The sequence below is a fragment of the Oryctolagus cuniculus genome, chromosome 4, assembly GCF_051225735.1.
Source record: "Oryctolagus cuniculus isolate XC-2025 breed Fujian yellow rabbit chromosome 4, ASM5122573v1, whole genome shotgun sequence".
In the NCBI taxonomy this organism is placed as follows: domain Eukaryota; kingdom Metazoa; phylum Chordata; class Mammalia; order Lagomorpha; family Leporidae; genus Oryctolagus; species Oryctolagus cuniculus.
The window spans coordinates 1,719,431-1,740,169 of record NC_142870.1 but is presented as its reverse complement, the minus strand read 5'-3'; the positions used below and the strand labels follow the sequence as shown (position 1 = coordinate 1,740,169).

The 20,739-nt window shown below is 57.6% G+C and overlaps 1 protein-coding gene across 1 annotated transcript; it reads right to left on the bottom strand.

The window, feature by feature from the left end:
- Window positions 1-999: 999 nt before the first annotated feature.
- PTTG1IP (PTTG1 interacting protein) lies at window positions 1,000-20,338 on the bottom strand. The gene is made up of 6 exons (XM_051839978.3): window positions 20,157-20,338; window positions 12,192-12,244; window positions 9,604-9,712; window positions 6,039-6,213; window positions 4,839-4,885; window positions 1,000-2,794 (listed from the first exon to the last, which is right to left on the bottom strand). Exons 1-6 carry the CDS (start codon window positions 20,269-20,271, stop codon window positions 2,748-2,750), a joined length of 546 nt encoding a protein of 181 aa, XP_051695938.1. The 5' UTR covers window positions 20,272-20,338; the 3' UTR covers window positions 1,000-2,747.
- Window positions 20,339-20,739: the final 401 nt, after the last annotated feature.

The window sequence follows — 20,739 nt, the reverse complement described above, 5'->3', positions numbered from 1 at the left end:
GTCTCAGATGGTGAATGCTGGGGTCTGGAGGCAGCTGTGGAAGTAACCTCTTAGGGGCTGGGAATGTGAGGTGGACCACGAGGTGAGCCAAAGCCAAGAAGTAGTGGGCATTGCAACTATGGGGTACACATCTGTGTGCCAAGCCAGGCCGCCGCAAAGCACACACGGAGCCCAGAGCCACTGGTGCCCACCCTGGCCCCACCTGGGCAGCATTCTGCTGCCACAGGCTCTTGTTCAGAGCAGGGCCTGCCCTACCCTCTGCAGCACATGCCCAGGACAGGGCCTGGCAGCCTGAGGGGCTTTGTACACTGGGCTTTTCAGAGACCCTGTCCTAAGGGCTTGGTCTGGTGACAGGATGAGGGTCAGTCTGCATTGTCTGAATGTGTGTGGGAGAGAACCTTCTAGGATGCAGGTCCCACCACAGGGTGGGGGAGACCTGACCTTGGGAGATGGGTACAGCCTCCCATTGCACTCCAGGGATAGTCAGGCTGTACCCACGCTGACTTGGTGTTCCTGTGGGCAAGGCATACTTGAACTACGCCCAGGTCCACTTCTGATTTCTGTCCTGGACTTGCTGACCCGTGCCTCCCAGTTCAGAGCAGGTAAGGGCCAAGGACGCAGATCACATCACTCAGGCAGGGCCTCTGAGGCGGGGGCGGCCTCTCCCGGAACCAGGCAGACTTCCTGGAGGAGGGGGCAGTGCGGGGGTGCACGTGCAGTGCCCACTGGCTTGTGTTTCAAACAGGGAGCCAGGTGCCTACATGGCAAAGGCAGAGAACTTTCTCCCCGTTCTTTGTATGCAGCACCCAAGTGCAGACAGGAGGCACTGAGCAGGGGGATGACTTGAGGACCGCCCAGGCCACCCCGCCGGGCCACAGGTGCCGAAATGTAAAGACTGCTCACACGTTTCACATCAAGTCCCGGCACCTCAGCTTACCCAGCTCTCCACAGGATCACCTCTGAGGGGTGGAACAAGAGACAAAGTGTCTTAACTACAAGTGTGTATTAAACCATTTTATTGGAAACTGGTTAAAAAGTAAGGCACTCCAAATCGTACAGTTCTCTTGAGGTTACAATTCTGTGGCTGCTCTTAGTCCTCTTTCAGAGAAGCGTCGTGGAGCAGGGCCCGCCTCTCATGCCTGCGTGCTGCGCACAGGATTAAATACTGCACGTGACAATGGCGGCTCTACTTTGAGCTCAGCATCCTACATTCACCAGGTGTGATCTACATCCATGCTACTGCACTACAGTTCATGACGTCTACCACAGTGTCTTCTAGAATACAAGGACAAAGTCAGATTCTGATGGCTGGTGGCTGCTGTGATAAAGTACTTAGCAATGTTCTGTAATACTTTTAATTCTGATCAAATGCCCAAGAAGTCAGAGAAGTAAGACAAAAGAATTTGAAAGTTATTTTCCTTTGTGTGAAAACCAGAAGGTAGAAATGTCAATTCTCAGACAGACACACTGAAAAGCCTGACCAAGCGCTGGTGGTTTCTTCCAGTACTCGGGACCGAGCCGTCTCCCGAGTGTCTGATGCCGAGGGCCCGACCTCTCGGCGGCTACGACTGCTCATCCCAGGCGCTGTTCCCCCAGTGACCCCTCAGCAGCTCGGGCTCCCAGCAGCTGCACTTACGCCCACATTTCCCGGGAGGAGCTCCTCACACAGCTGCCCCATCACCCACTGCTTTCCCTGACAGGCAGTGCTCGGCCACGAGATTTTGCTAAAGTCACACATCTTGATTTTAAAGAAACGTATCACGTGCGGTACCTGCAGTCCCACTGCTGAACTTACAAGAAGCACTCTTTAACACACACGGGCCACAGTGGCTGGAGCTGGGAGTGGTCTGATAGCGCACGACAGTCGCTAGCGTTTCCTGGGTCAAGTGTGGGTCCCAGACACACCTGCTTTGGGGTACGCAGCCCCACAGAGGGGCTGCCTGGGGATGTGCCCTTCTTCTTGCTCAGGCAGATCTGCCATCCCCCACAATCCCTAAACACTCACCTCCCAACAGAACAGGCAGGGAGAGCAGTGAGACTGTGATCTCTGGAGAGATTGCACACGAGTCCTCGGGGCTGGAGGCAAAGGGCAAACGGGGCACTCCCCAGCCCTACGCAGGTTCCTCGGAGTGACTGGCAGTGCCCTTGGCACGGGGCCAGCATTCATGTTCCCACAGTGGAGAAGATCCTCGTGTTCTATTACAGAGATAAACTAAAAATGCCTTCCAATTAGGGATGTGACCTCTTTACAGGGAAACTTTAATGAAATGTTTTAGGTGAGGAGAAAAAGTTCAAGAATCACTTTAAAAACACACAGAAAGATTTAAGGCCATAGTAGCCGAGGTCAGGAAGTAAATCCGCATCAGACCGTGTACTGGAACTGCGTTTTCAACACTAACAGTGGGGTGGCCACACGTGTGCACGCGCACACAGGTTCACGGGGAATGCCAGGGGCTGCTCCAGCTTCCCGCGACAAAGGCAGGCCAGCGGTCACTCCTGCTGTGAGCCTGCTGGTGGGCAGGGCGGCCTCTGGAACCTGCTGCTGCCGCAGAGGACGGAGTCTGCAGTCAGCTCACAGTGAGATGGGAGCTCGCACGCTTCCTGCTCAGAAGTCAGAGCCCCAGTGGTCAGACGTCTCAAGTGACAAGGACAGAATCAAAGACGACAGGGGCACAGTGCAGTCCTTACAGCACAGCTCCCGCCCGGCCCGCAGCAGCTCCGGGCCGGCCGGCGGTCAGGAGTGTGTCTTAGTTGTTTTCAAATCTGGCATATGGGTTTTCTTCTTTAAACAAACCTGAAAACAAAGTGAACTTGAATTAGAAACTGACTCACTCAGCCAGAAACAAAATTTAGGAAGGTGATACAGGTTCACTAAGTTTCACCACAAGATTTAACGGGGCTACAAGGAAGCAGGCGTTCTAAGAGCAGGTCCAGACGCTGCAGGACATGTCTTTGATGGAAGCACAGCTGACGTGAAGATTAAAATAAAATGTGCTGGAAACAAGAACTCTGAGAGATCCTAGGAAAGACAGATTGATTTGTTGATGCTTACAAAGAGAAATTAAGAAATTTAAAGCCAATGTTTCTTTCCAAGCGGCTGGTTACCAGCATTAGAAACACAAAGCAACTCCAGGTTAAGGGGAGTGTCCCTTTGAAAACTGTCAAACTTTCAGGATGAAGCGACAAGAACTGAGACAACCATCCATGAACTGAAGTACTGTAATGTCGCTGGAACACGCTGTGCACGACGGTGGTGCTCGCCGGGGACGAGAGCTCGTCTCTGTAGGCAACTGCTGACACTTTCAAACACACTTGTGCCCGCTGCCTGCCTCTGTGGCATCTTTTAGTCACATGAATGTCAGTGAGATGCCGAAAGGCCCTTTGCAACTGCGTGGAAAGCAAGCAGCCCCAGGCCAGAGATCCCACAGGCCTGTGTTCCACAACGTGGGATGCAGCAGCCCAGAAGGGAGGGGACCTTCCAGAAGCCCTGTTGCCACTCACACCATCCACAGGCACCTGTGGAAACATGTGGAACAGGGTGGGCGGGGCAAGTAGAGACAACAGGGCAAGCACTGAGTCAGGACAATGGGTCAGGGCCAGTGGCGACAGCTGTGCCAGAGAACCCTGGGAACTGATGCAGCACCACCCAGAGTGTGCAGCAGAGGGGCAGCAGGGGCGGCCCGTGCCCCCGCCTCCCTTCACAGCACACTGGACTTCCGAGAAGGCCTGGGCAGAGCTAGCCAACGCCAACAGCCCGAGCACCACCGAGCGCCATCAGAGGGGCCGAGCCCACGGGCTCTGAGCTTTCATAAGCCACATGCAGAGGGCAGTCGCTGGCCTCCTGGGTTTTGTAGTCTTCCCAGAAGACTGAAATGAGTTAGTGATACCGTAATGTCCCTCATGAGTGGGACCTAAAGTACCCTAAAATAGGCTATTTCCTCACACAAGTAGAAAACGTGAAAAAAGAGAAAAAAAAAAAGCAAAAGATTCTGGAAGGTTCCTATCAGCTGGAGCCTTTACCACAGTGCTCAAGGAAAGCACAGTGGAGGCTTCGCTGGCCCAGGGGCCTGTGGGCGTGTGCAGCCAGCCGGCGGTCCAGCTTCTGCCATGTCCAACAAACAGGAGACACTACTAACTCAGGGCTTCATGTAACCACAGAATCCACTAAATCCAAGAGCAGATGGCGGCAGTTCGTGTCCCACGAGTGAACGCCGTGGAATCTGGGGGCCTGGAGACAATCCACGTTCCCACTCATTCCATGGAGTAACAGGTGTCCACCTGACACACTTACTCACTCCCGCTCCTTCAAGGCTATCCTTGAAATCTCTGCAAACCAACAGGAACAAAACCTCTGGGAGACGCGGTCAGAACTACTGCGGCCTCCCCCCGGCCGACTCCACCCGACAGGAGAGGAGCGTCCTTCGTGAGAAGACAGGAGCGAGAGCCACAGGTGTGGCTGCAGGGGCCAAGCCAGAGCCGGAGTCCAGACACTCTGAGCGCTGCCAACAAGATGACGAAGCAGCGAACGGGTCACTCTGCCAGTTCTGATACACACATGAAACAAGCACACGCTGGAGAGAAGACTCCTCGTGAAGGGTCTGGTTGAGATGAAGTATTCCCGGGTCTCCTCTTCCAAGACAGTGAGAGGACCCAGTAAGGACAGAACCTGCTGGAGCACAGCCAGCTGGCTGCCCTTCTCAAGAGACATCTTCCTGCTCGGATGGAGAAACCCACAGAAAAGGGACTGCACCCCAAGCCCAGCTCCACTCTCACTTGGCACTTCCAAGACCAAAGGGTGTGGCGACAGCTCCTGACCAGGCAGAAGACACAACTCTTACCGTATTTTTTCCTGATTTCATCGTGCCTTGACTTCATCTCTGCTCTCCTAAAAAGCAAAAAGAAACACCATGTAGCAGGGCACAGGGCACATGGGCTCTCAGGAGATGCACCCGCCAGCCCCCAGCAGAGGCAGGCCTCTGGCGGCTTCACCGCCGCCCAGCATCACACCAGGTGGGGACAAACTCAGCCACTGCGACAGGCAGGCCGAGGGTGCAGCCAGTACCGGAGTGCGTTAACGCCATTTTCTTCTTGTCAATGAATCTGTTCAATTGCCTGACACTGTGGACTTTTTTTTTTTTTTTTTTCAAAGTTTCCATTTACTTTAAAGAGCAACAGAGAGAGACAGGAAAAGAGAACTGCCACCTGCTGGCTCACTGCCCGGATCTCCATCCAGTTCTCCCACGTGGCTGGCAGGGCCCCAGCACTGGGGCCATCATTTGCTGCCTCCCAGCAGGAAGCAGCAGGAAGCTGGACAGGAAGCAGAGCAGCTAGGATTCAAACTGGCACTCTGGCACGAGATGTGAGCACCCCGAGGACGCTTAACTCGGTGCGCCAGAGCGCCCGCCCCGTACACTGCTGTCACCTTGAAAAGCGTTCTCCACATTTGGAGAAACACACTGATCAGAAAGTCTCATGCCAGGTCAAGAGGCTGACTGGGAAGCTAACAAAGCTTTCATGTAGGGATACCTGAGTGCAAGGAGACAGACAGCACAGAAGTCTGTGCAGCTGCCACCCTCCCAGCTGCCAGCACCTCAACCCAGCCCTCCACGATGGTATTGGGGGGGGGGGGGTAGACACGACCCCTGCCCTGTGTCTATCATCAGAGCCAGGTCACCAGACAGCTGTGACCTCAAGTCCCAAGTCTGCCCCTGGGCTCATGGCCCTTTTTCCTGCCTGTCCACCACCCTGCAAGTGGCTGGACTAACAGGCATCAACAGCCCGACCCCCTCAGCAGTGACAGGAGCAGCCAGGCCACATGGCAGAGCCTGCCAGCACCAGCAGCAACCATCTGTCACCAAGCAGACGCTGTGGGCAGTCGCCGTCTCCCTCTCGTTCTGAGGACCCAGGGGAGCCCGTGGACACTGGGCGTGTTCCTCATGTTTAAAACCAGGAAACTCATGACTGGAAAACACCCTTCCGTGGCCTTCTGGATCCGCACCCCGGAAGTGAAGGAATCCTCCCGACAGGACAGAGCTCACCTCTCCTCCTGCCGGACCCGCCTCTCTTCCCGCTCCCTCATGGCCCTCTCGTCACTCTTGTCTGGCTTCCGGCTCCTCTTCCTGCGGCAGCAGCAGCAGCAGCAGCAGACGGCGATGCCCAAGAGGACGGTGCCCCCCATCACAGACATGGTGATGATCAGCGCCTCGAAGTTCACTGCAACCCAAACACACACGTGAGAAGGGAGGCCGCCAGGAGCAACACTCCCCAGGGCGGGGACCTCACACACCGCCAGCCTCGTCCGGAGTCTTCTTTCAGCCCCACACCGTGACCGCAGCTTCACGGATCACAGGTATGGCATATCCAGACCTGAGACATCGCCACTCGACTGCAGTGAGACTCAGAGATGGGTTCAGTCTGATGCAGCTTTGTTCATTATTTAAGTCAAAGTCAAGAACACTACACTGCTTCCAAGAGAAACACGCCTCCTGCAGAGCACATACTGCCCTCTGATATGAAGCAAGGACCCGAGAGGCAGCCCAGGGCAGGCCCGCCTTCGCGTCTGAGTCTCGTCAGTTCTGTGGGGTTTGAAAAGAGCTGGCCAGGCACCATCAGATCATGTTCTGGCTTCCTGTTAGAACTACAAATGCAGATAGAATACAAGTTTTACAATCTTTTTCAAGAGCTACAAATTAAAACCCATTAAGATTTTTCTATTCAATTCAAAGCAGAGCTGGATTCATTCCAAATGCTGCGCCCCCTTTTTTTTTTTTTTTTAAAGATTTACTTATTTATTTGAAAGGTAGAGTTACAGACAGGCAGAGGTAGAGAAAGAGAGAGAGAAAGGTCTTCCATCTGATGGTTCACTGCCTAGATGGCTGCAATGGCCAGAGCTGTGCTGATCCGAAGCCAGGAGCCAGGAGCTTCCTCTGGGTCTTGCACATGGGTGCAGGGACCCAAGGACTTGGGGCACCATCTTCTGCTTTCCCAGGCCACAGCAGAGAGCTGGATGGGAAGTGGAGCAGCTAGGACCTGAACCGGCACCCATATGGGATGCCAGCACTGCAGGCGGTGGCTTTACCTGCCACTCCACAGCGCCAACCCCCTCAAACGCTGCTTCTGCAAATATGCTTTTCAATGCCATTACAGCATCTTCTAGAAGACAGGGCCGACAGCAAACTTCCTCTGAGCAGCGGGTCCACGGACGATTCCAAAGTTAAAATCTCCCACCACACAGAGCCATGCTTTCTAGCCTCCTGTTCTCTCAGCTGCGGCAGGTTTGGAAAGTGAAGTTTTTCAGGTAACTTGGCCTCAGCAGGAGGGAGGCTGACACCCAGTGCTCTGGGCGTCCACAGTCCACCCACTAGGCCTGCTGTGAAGAGATGCCCCTCCTGGGAGCTACTTGCGCACTGAGCGCATTTTTAGCCTCTAACCTCGTCTTCAAATCAGCAGAAGTGTCACACCTGATCAAATGCTGCTTGAGCTTTAAAATCATGCCTTTCCTCCTCTGACCTGCTCGTACAAAGGAAGCTGCAGAACATGGTGGTGGCATGAACAGAAAGCAGGCCTTCACTGGAGCAGACATGGTGGTGGCATGAACAGAAAGCAGGCCTTCACTGGAGCAGACATGGTGGTGGCATGAACAGAAAGCAGGCCCTCACTGGAGCAGACATGGCGGTGGCGTGAACAGAAAGCAGCCCTTCACTGGAGCAGACATGGTGGTGGCGTGAACAGAAAGCAGCCCTTCACTGGAGCAGACATGGCGGTGGCATGAACAGAAAGCAGGCCCTCACTGGAGCAGACATGGCGGTGGCATGAACAGAAAGCAGGCCTTCACTGGAGCAGACATGGTGGTGGCATGAACAGAAAGCAGGCCTTCACTGGAGCAGACATGGCGGTGGCATGAACAGAAAGCAGGCCTTCACTGGAGCAGACATGGTGGTGGCGTGAACAGAAAGCAGCCCTTCACTGGAGCAGACATGGCGGTGGCATGAACAGAAAGCAGGCCCTCACTGGAGCAGACATGGCGGTGGCATGAACAGAAAGCAGGCCTTCACTGGAGCAGACATGGTGGTGGCATGAACAGAAAGCAGGCCTTCACTGGAGCAGACATGGCGGTGGCATGAACAGAAAGCAGGCCTTCACTGGAGCAGACATGGTGGTGGCATGAACAGAAAGCAGGCCTTCACTGGAGCAGACATGGCGGTGGCATGAACAGAAAGCAGGCCCTCACTGGAGCAGACATGGCGGTGGCATGAACAGAAAGCAGGCCTTCACTGGAGCAGACATGGTGGTGGCATGAACAGAAAGCAGGCCTTCACTGGAGACGGCATACTTTTCTAGAGCCCTCTAGAAAAAGCAATTCTAAAACCGATGAGATCAGTGACATTTTCTGGTTAGCAGCTGACACTAGTTATCAAAGAAAAAAGAAGTCCTGTCACAATGGGAAGCAAAACTAGGGGCCCCTTTTGTGTTCACCCTGCAAGGCCAAAACGCAAGAATCTCTACCAAGGAATGCAAAGGCCAAACGGAAGAGCAGAGGCGACAACTGGCTTCTGAACAAGAGGCACATGGAAAGGGGCTCCCTTTTCTCCGAATGAGCGCATACTGAAGTTCCTGCAATAAAACCTCCGCATATCTGCTTCAAACTGGATACAATGATTCCAAAATCATCTGTAAGAGGAAGCACCCTGTGTAGGTGGCACCTGGACCTCTGGAGAAACCAGGAAGGCCCTGAGTGGCTCCCCCAAGATCCTCCATTCAGCTCCCGCTGACAGGGGCCCAAACAGCCCTCCTTCCTTACTGCGGGGCCAGGCACAGGGCCACCCTACCCCTGAGCACAGCTCTGGTTCCTTCTCAGCCCTCAGATTCAACCAAACTTGGGATGAGGGGGCACCCCGTCCTTGTGAGCTGCACTCACATCCTTGACTGCTTCTCCTGTGTGGCTTACGTGTCCTCCTCCTGGGCTACGGCCATGCGGGACACATCGAACAACTATCACAGACTGCTGTCAATCTCATCTGGGCAAGGCTGGATTCATGTTTGGCAATCCTTGTAACTCGGGGTAGGGATTCATCCACATGAGAATCACAGAAAACACCCATCCCCGTAAAAGGCAGTCGACATCATTAATCATGGGAGAAATGCAAAACAGAACCACAGTGAGAAGGGACCGCACACCCCGTAGATGGTCTAAGCTGGGACGGCTGACTACCCTGAGACGGGAGGAGGTGGGGCAGCGGGATGCCCCACACTGCTTGAAGAACACGACTGGTACAGTCACTCAGACCTGCACGGCAAACTGTGTAAGGCTAACCAGAGCTGTGTGGAACAGTGAGGTCAAGGGCGACGGGCAGAGTTTTCTTTCTATGAGAGTCAACAGCAGAACAACTCCGTAGTGACGGGCGGTCAGCACAGTGGCCGCCCCCGAGGTTCTGACGGGAACAGGCTATCAGGCTCTTCCGGAAGTGCTGGACATGCCCTGCACAGTCTGCTCTGAGTGGGGAGAACCTGTATCTGCATGCAGAAGTTCACTGTGATTTGCAGAATTTTCAGGGAAAAAAAGAAAAGAAGGCACTGACGAAGCAAATGAACACAACAACTTACCCCAGCACACACCCCAGCGTGCAGAACTCAGTTTACAGAGAGAAGCAGGTGGCAGGACTTTCGTGACCGGGTAGTCCAGACATGCCTTGTTAGTGTTGCACCACAGACACTGCAAGAGATCAACAAAGCAGCAGAATGGCCAGGACCTGAGCACCACCCACTGCTCCTACGGCCTCCGCGCACGGCCGCCCCTCTCCCCCGGGCCACTGTAATGCCGTGGCCTCCCAGTGCGTCTGCGTTCACCCTCACTGCCCTTCAGTCAACGCCCTACAGCTGAGCTCCAGGTCGCCCAGCAAGGCCACAGCCTCCGCGAGCTGCCAGGCCCCGCTCGCAGTCTGCTTGCTCTGCCTCGAGCAGCCTTCCCGAGACCGCCGCCGCAGGGCCCGCCCTCACCACACTGCTTGGCTTCTGAGCAGCTCCACACCCTGGCACCCCAGGCACGCACTGTGTGCATCACACCTTGTCTGCGTGAGGGCCTGGCCCTGAGTGTGTGTGTGGGGGGGGGGGGGTCACGTGGGGACCATGGCACCACTCTGTGTAGAAGGGCCCCAGGCATCCTGCCTCAGGCATGAACGGCTGCTGTTAGGAAGGTGACGCAGAGAAGTTTCGAGGCTTCTCCCAATGCTGCTCAAGCCCTCCACGAGTCCGGAAGCCCGCATGTCACATCGCCCTGCCGTGCTCTGCCATCAGCCCAGGGCACACACCACAGCAAAGCACAGGGCCCACACGCGCACCGTGGGTAACGACCGCCAGCCTGGCCGACCCTGGCAGGTGGCAGAGGACACGCAGCATGGGCTAGAGAAAGGCCAGCCAAGCACCTCTGCCTCACACTTTAGATCATGTTACAGCGCTACTCGAGTTTTAGGAAGCCCTGACTTCTGCACCCCAGGCTAGAATGCATGCCTGTTACAAAACATCAGAACGCACACTGGGCTTGCATTCTCAAGGCTACTTACACACCCAGAGCCCACGCTGGAGAGCCGCTGACACCAGCAGGGAGGTCCTGCCTGCTCTGACCCCGGGAACAGGTTCCCTGTCAGTGGACTATCACGGACAGGGTTGGAAACTTCGCGCTAATCCCCACTTTCAAACAGCTCCCACTGTAAATGTCGGACCTTCCGCTTCCATCACAGCTGTACCACAGGTCATGGCTCAGGAGAAGACACAAGTCTCACTTGTGGTTGTTTATTTGATGTCAAAACACACACAAGGTAAACAACTCGGGAAGCACCCAGGACACACAGTAGCCAAAGTGCCTCTAACGTACTGGGTTCAGGCTTTCTAGGGACTCACATCCTTCCAGAACCCCCGACATGCCCTGGGCCTGGAGCCGGCCCGTCTATGAATGCCTTGTCTTCCTGACTCGCTGTCTCCAGTTAACAGTGGCCGAGTGGGGGTCAGGCCTCCAGATAAAGCGCAGGGCCTGAGTCTTCCCCACAGCTCCAGCCACCTAACCTGGCGCTGTTATCACACCTGCCCCGGGCCCAGCGGCACAGATGCTGACCTGACTGCTCACAGGGACACCCAGGGGCCCAAAGCTCCCCCAACACAAGACACAAGCCACAGTCGCAGCTTCCTTCAGTTTCTGCGTATGCCCCACGGGCTGACACACCCACCTGCCTGCACCCGCGGCCAGGGTCACTTCTTACACACAGCGAACGTCTCACAACGGAAATCACCTAGCATGTCTTCCCCAGTGAACCCTACTGTCAAGGAAAGAGTCTTCAACACCCCATAAAAACCTGACCCAAAAGGGAGGAAAGGCGTGAGACCCCACAGGAGGCTTCCGCTACCCCAACTGTTGTCCCCTTGCTGGCCTTGCTCCCAGGGCTGACCGCACAGCACAGCACGGTCATTACACAGTCAAGAAAGGGCTTCTTGGTAAGGCAGTGCCTGCTGCAGGAGCCAGCTAGGGCCGGCCACAGCGCAGGTACCCATGCTGACAAAGCCACAGGGACTCTGAACACTGTCACAGATCAGATGCCAAGTAAGCATGCGCACCACCAAGTCTGGGTATCCCCCAAAGGCCTGGTCCCCAGTCCTGTGCTGCTGGATGAATATTAACGGTGACGCACTGAGGGTGGAGATGCACTATTATACTTGGTGTCTAGGAGATGGCCCAGTCGTTGGGGGCTGGCCCTCTGACGGCAACGTTGCTGGGCCACGCCCTCGGGCAGTCCTGTGACAGGGCCGGCTATTTAAGCCAAGTTGGGCCTACAGTCTCTGCTTCCCTGTGCAATCATCCCTCCCCCATCCTCCAGCCTCACCAGACGCCTATCCAATGGGGCTGCCCGATGTCATCTGGGAACCCCCAAGGTGAACTACACTTTCTTCCTCCCTAGGAGGTTCCCCCCAACGATTTCTGTTCCAGTTCGAGAAGCTGCCTAAGGCATCGGCTCAGCAAGCGGCCAGAAGGGACTCACCCGCACCATCTCTACTCCCCGGCCACCTGCCGCAGGGACACTGGTGTGCACAGGTGGTGCCTGCACCTGCCCGATGAAGCCTAATGCACTTCAAAACACCCCCAGATCCCACACAGCAGGAGCCTGAGGCACACAAGTGCGCTCCGGGTGCTCTGCGTGACTTACCGAGACGTTCTTGAGGCACTCTTCACAGGTTTTGTTTGTGTTCTGAGAGCATGCTGCGAGGAAGACAAAGAAACCACTGAGAGGCAGGCAACGCAAACATTAGCTCCGACCACGCGGGTGCAGACAAGCTCCAGCCTGGAGTTATCCAGACTCTCCTGGGAACACACTGCCTTCAAGGTGCAGTGAACAAGGTTCACCAGACCCTGTTGCGGGCAAGCTCCACAAAGAGCAAACACACAGCTTCCGTCCATCAGGGCCAAAAAAAAAAAATCAGTCTCCTTTAGCCATGGGCCTTGAGCCCTCGGCCGTGGGGACCACCACTCACCAGCAGACACACTCTCTCAAGAACCAAACGGTCCCCATGCGAGGCCACAGCAACACCCGTGTTCTCAGGCCTACAGATCTCATGAGGCCTACGGCCAGCACTCCCCAGGCAGGGCTGTGCTCTGGCCCCCAGGGAGGCGGCATCACGGCACCAGCCAGTTCCCATCACACGCAGCACCCAGGACCCCGTCCACTAGCCACAGCACGGTGGACACAGGAAGGGGCCACATGCCACAGCTCTGGCACTCAAGCTATCAGAAGCAAAGGACTACGGCGCGTGTGAGGACGCCCAAATCGGCACCAGGCGGCCGCTCGCTGCTCCTCCCACCATCCACTGAGAGTGGAGAGCCCGAGGGTGAGCATCGTCCGGCACCAGGAAGGGCAGACACGACCTTACACACACGGACGCGGCGAAGGCTGGCAAGGACGGCAATGTTCATGGTGCCTCTGTAAACAGGTCTGCCAGCAGCTCCTGAAACAATCGCATGCCCGCCCCATGGCTCGACACTTCCACTCTCAGGGATGTTATCCAAGACAGACCTGTGCAGGGCTGCCTACAGCTCCTGAGTCTGTAACCACAGAGACACGCTGGAGACAGCCCAGACGCCGTTTCCAGGTGGGCGCAGTCACTCCACGACAGCGTCCTGCCTCTTGAACCTGACGACCATTTACAGCCCTTGTCTACACTCCCGCGCAGCGGTTTTCTCTGCACTGTCTACTTGCCGAGTTCTTCACTTAGCGGAGGACTGCCCTGTGACTATGAAGTACACAGAAAGTACGTCACTGTGAAAATTAAAAGGGAGCAGAGGGAGGGAGGCAGGGTGGGAAGCATTGCAGCATTATGGGCTTACATGAAATACGTGAAATGTGTTCTCATTATATAAATAAAAATTCTTTTAAAAAAATTCAAAACTGTAGGGGCCGGCACTGTGGCGCAGCGGGTTAATGCCCCGGCCTGAAGCATCGGCATCCCATATAGGTGCCAGTTTTAATCCTGGCTGCTCCTCTTCCAATCCAGCTCTCTGCCTTGGCCTGGGAAAGCAGTAGAAAATGGCCCAGCTAGCGCCGCGGCTCACTAGGCTAATCCTCCGCCGGCAGCGCTGGCACACCACGTTCTAGTCCCGGTTGGGGCGCCGGATTCTGTCCCGGTTGCCCCTCTTCCAGGCCAGCTCTCTGCTCTGGCCAGGGAGTGCAGTGGAGGATGGCCCAAGTGCTTGGGCCCTGCACCCCATGGGAGACCAGGAGAAGCACCTGGCTCCTGCCATCGGATCAGCGCGGTGCGCCGGCCACAGTGCGCCAGCTGCGGCGGCCACTGGAGGGTGAACCAACGGCAAAGGAAGACCTTTCTCTCTGTCTCTCTCTCACTGTCCACTCTTACCTGTCCAAAAAAAAAAAAAAAAAAAAAAAAAAAGAAAGATGGCCCTACTCTTTGGGACCCTGCACCTCAGTGGGAGACCCTGAAGAAGCTCCTGGCTCCGGATCAGTGCAGCTCCAGCTGTTACAGCCATCTGGGGAGTGAACCAGCGGATGGAAGACCTCTCTCTCTCTCTACCTCTTTCTGTAACTCTGTCTTTAAAAAAAAAAAATTCAAAACTGTAGGGAAAAAAAAGGAAGGACTAATCTACGTGAAACATGGATGAATCAGAAAAGCGAAGGGAGTGTGCCTCCATGGCAATCAGGTGGAGAAGAGGGAAACCCTCCCGGGGGAACACCAACAAGGGCTGCCCGAGGGCAACCATGCAGAGGAGGGGCCTGGCCTCTGCGTGATGGCACCCTCACAGGCGTAGCTCTTCCAACGGCACACTTAGGCTCCTGCGACTGTACGAAAAGCTTATTTGAAAAGAAAAGTCAACCACTGGACTTGGGTTAATGACATGTGCAGGGAGGTATCGGGGACGGAACCAAGGCTATGCTGGACACATGGACAGGTGTACCTACCAAAACAAGGTGGTGGGAACTGCTCTGTAGCAGAGGGTTAAACTGCGGCTTGCAACACCAGCATCCTATTCATGAGTGCTGGTTCGAGTCCCAGCTGCTCTGCTTCCTAGCCAGCTCCCTGCTGATCTGACTTGGAAAGCAGTAGAGGATGCCCGAGTCCTTGGGCCCCTGCCTCCTACATGGCAGACCCAGATGGACTCTCTGGCCCCTGGCTTCAGCCTGCCCAGACCTATTGTAGCCATTTGGGGAACAAACCAGTGGATGGAAGATCTCTCTCCTTTCAAATAAGAAATAACTTTTTTAAAAAAGATACAGCATTTTATTATGTTCACTAGGCGAGGCTAACCCAGGGTAAACTGGCACTTAGTTTGAAAGAAGTCTTTTTATTCAGTAGTCTAGTTCTGCCTTCCATTTTCTAAACAAAATCCTGTTTTATACGGAAGCACATTCTGTCACATCATTCTATAGCAATTCTTGGTGAACAGTACTCTTTTCAGAGCCCTTAGTGGTGTGACCGGGGTGATGACGCTTACTCACTGTAAGTACACACGGCGACACGGCTCATCTCACTGTAAGTACACACGGCGACACGGCTCATCTCAGTCAGCCCAGGAAGGTAAAAGGATCAGCAACCATGGGGGAGCACGTCACACTGAAAAGTCCCCAGTGACGCGCGCTGTGGGGAGGAGGGAGACGCCAAGGCAACCCACAAAAAGCAAAGAACCCCACAGTGCTGGGGAGGGGTCAGGAGCACCCTGAACTCCTGACTGAAAGCCTCGGGCCTACCTTCACCCACTGAAAGGCCTGAGGCACCCAGAGCCCAGGCCTCGGTTTCCACAGGCTGCTCCCTATAAAGAGCAGCCATGGGTCCTGGGAGACCCGGCCAACGCCAGAACAGCAGCAGGGAAAGGAAAGCTCGCCATGCCACAGGGCAGCACACACTTCCAGGTGACTGGCACAGGACGCAGCACCAGCTTGGAAGGGGCCCTCCCGCCACATCCAGAACGGCCCAAACTCCCAACAAGCAATGGCAGCCGCGGCTCCGATCCTTCCCACAAACCTGCCCACGGCTCCACTGACGGGAAGTGAGAGAGGGCCACGCAGCACCTGCAAGCGACCATCGGGAGGTACCCACTGCACAACCACCGGAGCGCTGCCACAGGCAGGAATCCTTGTGGCCGGGAAGACCACAGCGTGACTGGCAATGACAAAGCCACTCCCACACACTCCCACAGGACAGGCACCACCTAGGAAGAGGGCTTGGCACCTTCAAAGTGATCAAGGCCTTAACAACATGACAATGGGACAGAGTGACAGATGTGCCTCCTGCAGGGCACTGAACACACAGTCACAGAGACTCCTGCCAGAGCTCAATCAACTTACAGGAAACGAGTGAGACCAAATTGGCTTTCTGACAACAGACACAGCTGAAGGGGCTGCTGAGCTCAGTGTTGCTCACGGGCCATAATAATCAAATGGAACCTGTGACCCTGGGCAGGGCGTTATCACTGGTAAAATCTGTGTATGGACTGGAGGCTGAACCAGGTATTCAATATCCTGTCCGCGGTACATGTCCATATTCTGATAATTATATTCCACGGAGGTACACAGAAGAACGTCCTTGTCCTCTGGACACATCGTAAGGGAGTCAGGGCTAGAGTCACCCCAGCATCTTACTCCCAAATGGTCTGGCAAATAACCAAGACCAAGAATGCAACCTGTCAACTTACAATACACAATGTTTAAAGTGAAATACGAACCATATTATAAATTTAAGAAGGTTATAATACGTAGAAGAGAGAGGGCACAACAAAGCCAACAGAGGGAATGCAGAGGGACAGATGGGGACTCGGAGGGGACGGCTCCGGTGCTGTTCCTTCAACTCCACTCTCGAGTCCGTCTTCAAGTCGTCCAGGAGAAGCACGCCCTTCCTCCCCACCAGTCTGTCCAAGAAGCCACAGGGGACTGAGATGGTGTGGCAGGGGATCCATCTTAAAGCTTCTTTCTGGCATGTGGGTCTCGAGTGAACTGAAAACACTGAGCACCCAGAGACACACCACCAACTCCACCCAGCCCCGCCCTCTCAGCTCCCAGACACACCAACTCCACCCAGCCCCGCCCTCTCAGCTCCCAGACACACCAACTCCATCCAGCCCCGCCCTCTCAGCTCCCAGACACACCAACTCCACCCAGCCCCGCCCTCTCAGCTCCCAGACACACCAACTCCACCCAGCCCCGCCCTCTCAGCTCCCAGAGACACACCACCAACTCCACCCAGCCCCGCCCTCTCAGCTCCCAGACACACCAACTCCACCCAGCCCCGCCCTCTCAGCTCCCAGAGACACACCACCAACTCCACCCAGCCCCGCCCTCTCAGCTCCCAGACACACCACCAACTCCACCCAGCCCCGCCCTCTCAGCTCCCAGACACACCACCAACTCTACCCAGCCCCGCCCTCTCAGCTCCCAGACACACTAACTCCACCCAGCCCCGCCCTCTCAGCTCCCAGAGACACACCACCAACTCCACCCAGCCCCGCCCTCTCAGCGCCCAGAGACACACCACCAACTCCACCCAGCCCCGCCCTCTCAGCTCCCAGACACACCAACTCCACCCAGCCCCGCCCTCTCAGCTCCCAGACACACCACCAACTCCACCCAGCCCCGCCCTCTGAGCTCCCAGACACACCACCAACTCCACGCAGCCCCGCCCTCTCAGCTCCCAGACACACCACCAACTCCACGCAGCCCCGCCCTCTGAGCTCCCAGACACACCACCAACTCCACGCAGCCCCGCCCTCTCAGCTCCCAGACACACCACCAACTCCACCCAGCCCCGCCCTCTCAGCTCCCAGAGACACACCACCAACTCCACGCAGCCCCGCCCTCTCAGCTCCCAGACACACCACCAACTCCACGCAGCCCCGCCCTCTGAGCTCCCAGACACACCACCAACTCCACGCAGCCCCGCCCTCTGAGCTCCCAGACACACCAACTCCACCCAGCCCCGCCCTCTGAGCTCCCAGACACACCACCAACTCCACGCAGCCCCGCCCTCTGGCGTGGGCCCCTCTGAACCAACAGAGGCCCTGGGGAAGGGCAGGAAAAGCGCCCAAGCCTCTTCCTGTCCCCAGCACACTCACAACAGGGCTGGTCTTCAATACGGACAAAAACATCAAAGTTAGTCCTCATTAAAACAACCTCAAAGCTGGGAAAAGGCCACTCTGTCCTCAGCTGAAATCACATCAGTTGGCAAAGGCCGGCCAGAAGCACTGGGAGCTGCTTCAGACAGGCAGTGTCTCCCTCCTCTAAGGAGTCGCCCACTGCGCCCCTCACCCCGGCACGAGGCCCAGGAAAGCACGGGGGAGGAAGGCGGGTGCGTTCTGAGGCCAGGCCGGAATAGCGAGGGATTGCTGGGGACCCCTAACCTTGAGGCTTCAACTTAGAGTCTAGTTATCCATCTCCTAAAAAAGGTTTATTAACTTACTTGAAAACGTTACAGGGAGAGGAGGACGGAGAGACAGATCTTCCATCTGCTGGGTCACTCCCCAGATGATCACAACAGCCAGGGCCAGGCCAGGCCAAAGCCGGGAGCTTCCTCTGGTCTCTCACATGCGGGGCAGGTAGTGACAACCACTACGCCCCAACACTGGCCCCACCACTTATCCATTTTAAAGACGTTTCAGTCCCATTCACCTCAGAAACTAAATGAAAAGACAAAAAAAAAAAAAAAAAAAAAAAAAAAAAAAAAACCCCACCCTGTGGGGGCGCACCGCGACCACTGCTTCCCTACAGGTCAGGTCGGTCCATCAGGTGCAACAGACACCCTAGCATGGGTGAAGAGAAACTCCATTAACACAGGGAACTGAGTGAGCATGCGTCTGTCACCCGGCAGGCTGCAGGCCCTCAGTGGTGGCAGAACAGCTTCCAGAAGGGCCCTGTCCCCCTCCGCGTGGTGAGCAGGCCCTGAGAGCGCCCCATCGATTCCAGGTGACACAGCAGGGCAGAAATGGCCATCCCACTTCAGCAGAAAACAACGGGGGGACGGGCGATACCGCGTGCACACTGCCTCCACCTTCCTTAGATCTCTCTCTCTCACGACAAAACCAAACTTTCCCGTCCAAGAGCAGCTGGCAGGACGCGCTCCTCACTGAGCTGCACGGGCCGCCACGCGCCTCAGGGAAACCTGCTTAGATGGCAGCCGGAGGTCCGTGTGGGGACCCTCCTCCCCAGGAAGCTCTGGGCCCACACCGCTCAAGTGGGCCAAAGGCTCCACGGAGGTGCCTGTACTTCCGTCAGCTGTGGCCCAGTGTTAGGGCTCCCAGCGTCTCTCCTCCTCCGCGGCGCCGAGACTGAGCAGTGTCAGCTCTGGGCTGACGCAAGACGATCTCCAGATCCACTCGACACCCCGAGAAGAGGACAACACGTTGCAGCAGCAGAGTCGCGTGGTTCCTACAGCGGCAGGCAGCGCCTCATCCCCGGCTGCCGGGAAGGCTGGCGCTGGGGCTGTGGCAGCCCTGCTCTCCAAGGACAAGGCCGACCCAGCGTGACACCGCTCCCGCCATTCAAGGGGTCCTGTGAGAGGAAACCCCCCCCCCCAGGCCTGAGCGTCCCCAACGGGAAACAAACGGTGCGCCTCCACCCGGAGAAGGAAGCGCCTTTCGGCTCCCACACCAGAGCCAGGCGCTGCCTCAGTACCCCAAGGGGGGCGGCGCGGGCCTCTCCTCCCACACCCTCTGCAGCGGAGCCCCCCCCCCCCGGGGCGCCCCTCCCAGACGACAGCGCTCCCTCCCTCGCCATCGCCCGCTGCCCTGGGCGCGCCCATTCCCGTGGGTGAGAAGCGTTCACTGCACCTGTGCTCGGAACTCAGCTCAGGCCAGAGCTCCCTGCACAGCACCACGCAACTCGTCCATCCAGAAGCTTCCGTTCATCCGCGCTGCTAACGCCACAAACCCGGAACACCGGAAACAGGCAGAACCCCACTGGAGTAAACATAAGCTCGCAAGAAGCGCGCTGCTACGCTGGCGTTCGAGGACCCGCCAGCACCTGGGAAACAGGTGAGAAAAATCCGGCCGCTAACGCCAGTCGTAAGGACGTGACACTGAGCGCAAGGGGCGCCTCGGGCTCTGCAGCACACGGCTAGTGTAGTCTACACCGCAGCCACAGGGACATTCCCCAGCCCTGAATCACCTGCACGAAGCCCCACCCTCACACACCCGACGCCCCCAACTGCCTGTCAGTCTCCCCAGGACCACGCGCGGCCACCACCGCCCTGGCCTCGCACCTGGCGCAGGGGGGACGACCGACGCAGTGCCCACCCAGGGCCGATCGGCTGCGTCAGAAGCGGCCGCCAAGGCACTGGTCCCCAAAAAGCCTTTTTCCGCGCCCGAAGGCGTAGCTCTGAGAACTCTCCAGCACGGCCCAACTCCTGGGGAGGGGCACAAGGCCACACCGCCGCTCCCCGTGCCCTGGGGCGCAGGTCACGGGGGCCGCGCTGCGCCAGGCGGGCCGCGCCCCTCTCCCGGACCTGGGCCTCCACGGTCACGCGCGAGCGGCCGCAGCAGCTGGACGCAGACAAAGGGCGGGCTCCTCCCCGCCCGCGCCCGGGGCCCTCGGCGCCCCCGCCCCGACAGCAGCCGCCGCCAGACGCGCGCGACCCCCGGGCGCCGCCCGCGACCCCGACCCCCAGGGCCCGGCCCTCACCCGCTCCGGGCGGCTCCTGCGCGGCAGCCGCCGAGACGAGCAGCAGCAGCAGCAGCAGCAGCGCGGCCCCGCCGAGAGGCAGCCCCGAGCGCGGGGTCGGCCCGCCGGGCGCCATGGCCGCTCCCTCGGTCCGTCGGCGCCTCAGGCGAGCTCCGGACGCGACGCCAGCCCCGACCGTCTCCGCCGGGCAGAGGCGCGGCGCCGGAAGTGGGCCGGGGGGCGGGGCGAGGCGAGTGCGCAGCCGCAGCCGCGCGGGCCCCGCCCCTCGCGCCCCGGCCCGTCTCCCCGGCGGCTGCGGCTCCGTGCGCCTGCGCGGCCGAGCCGGGGCTGTGAGCGAGGGGCCGAAGCGGGTGAGGCGCGCGGGGCGCTGCGGGGCGGGGAGCGCCGGGGCTCGCCCCTGCGCGGGTGCGCGGCCGCTGATGGTTCTGGAAAGCGGGTCCCTGGCAGGCGGCGCGTGTCCTTGCGCCCGGCCGTGCGGCCGACTCCCCCCCGCCGCCCCAGGCCTGCCTTGCGGTGTGCGGCGGGGGGGTGGGGGTCGGGACGGTGTCCTGAGGACTTCCTTAGGGATGCCCGTGGAGACGCC

Coding starts and splice junctions, on each gene's coding strand:
- PTTG1IP (XM_051839978.3), bottom strand. CDS start 20,271: ATGGCGCCCGGCGGGCCGACCCCGCGCTCGGGGCTGCCTCTCGGCGGG. Junction 12,245..20,156: donor GCAGGAGCCGCCCGGAGCGG/GTGAGGGCCGGG, acceptor TCTTCCTCGCAG/CATGCTCTCAGAACACAAAC. Junction 4,886..6,038: donor CGGGTCCGGCAGGAGGAGAG/GTGAGCTCTGTC, acceptor TTTGCTTTTTAG/GAGAGCAGAGATGAAGTCAA.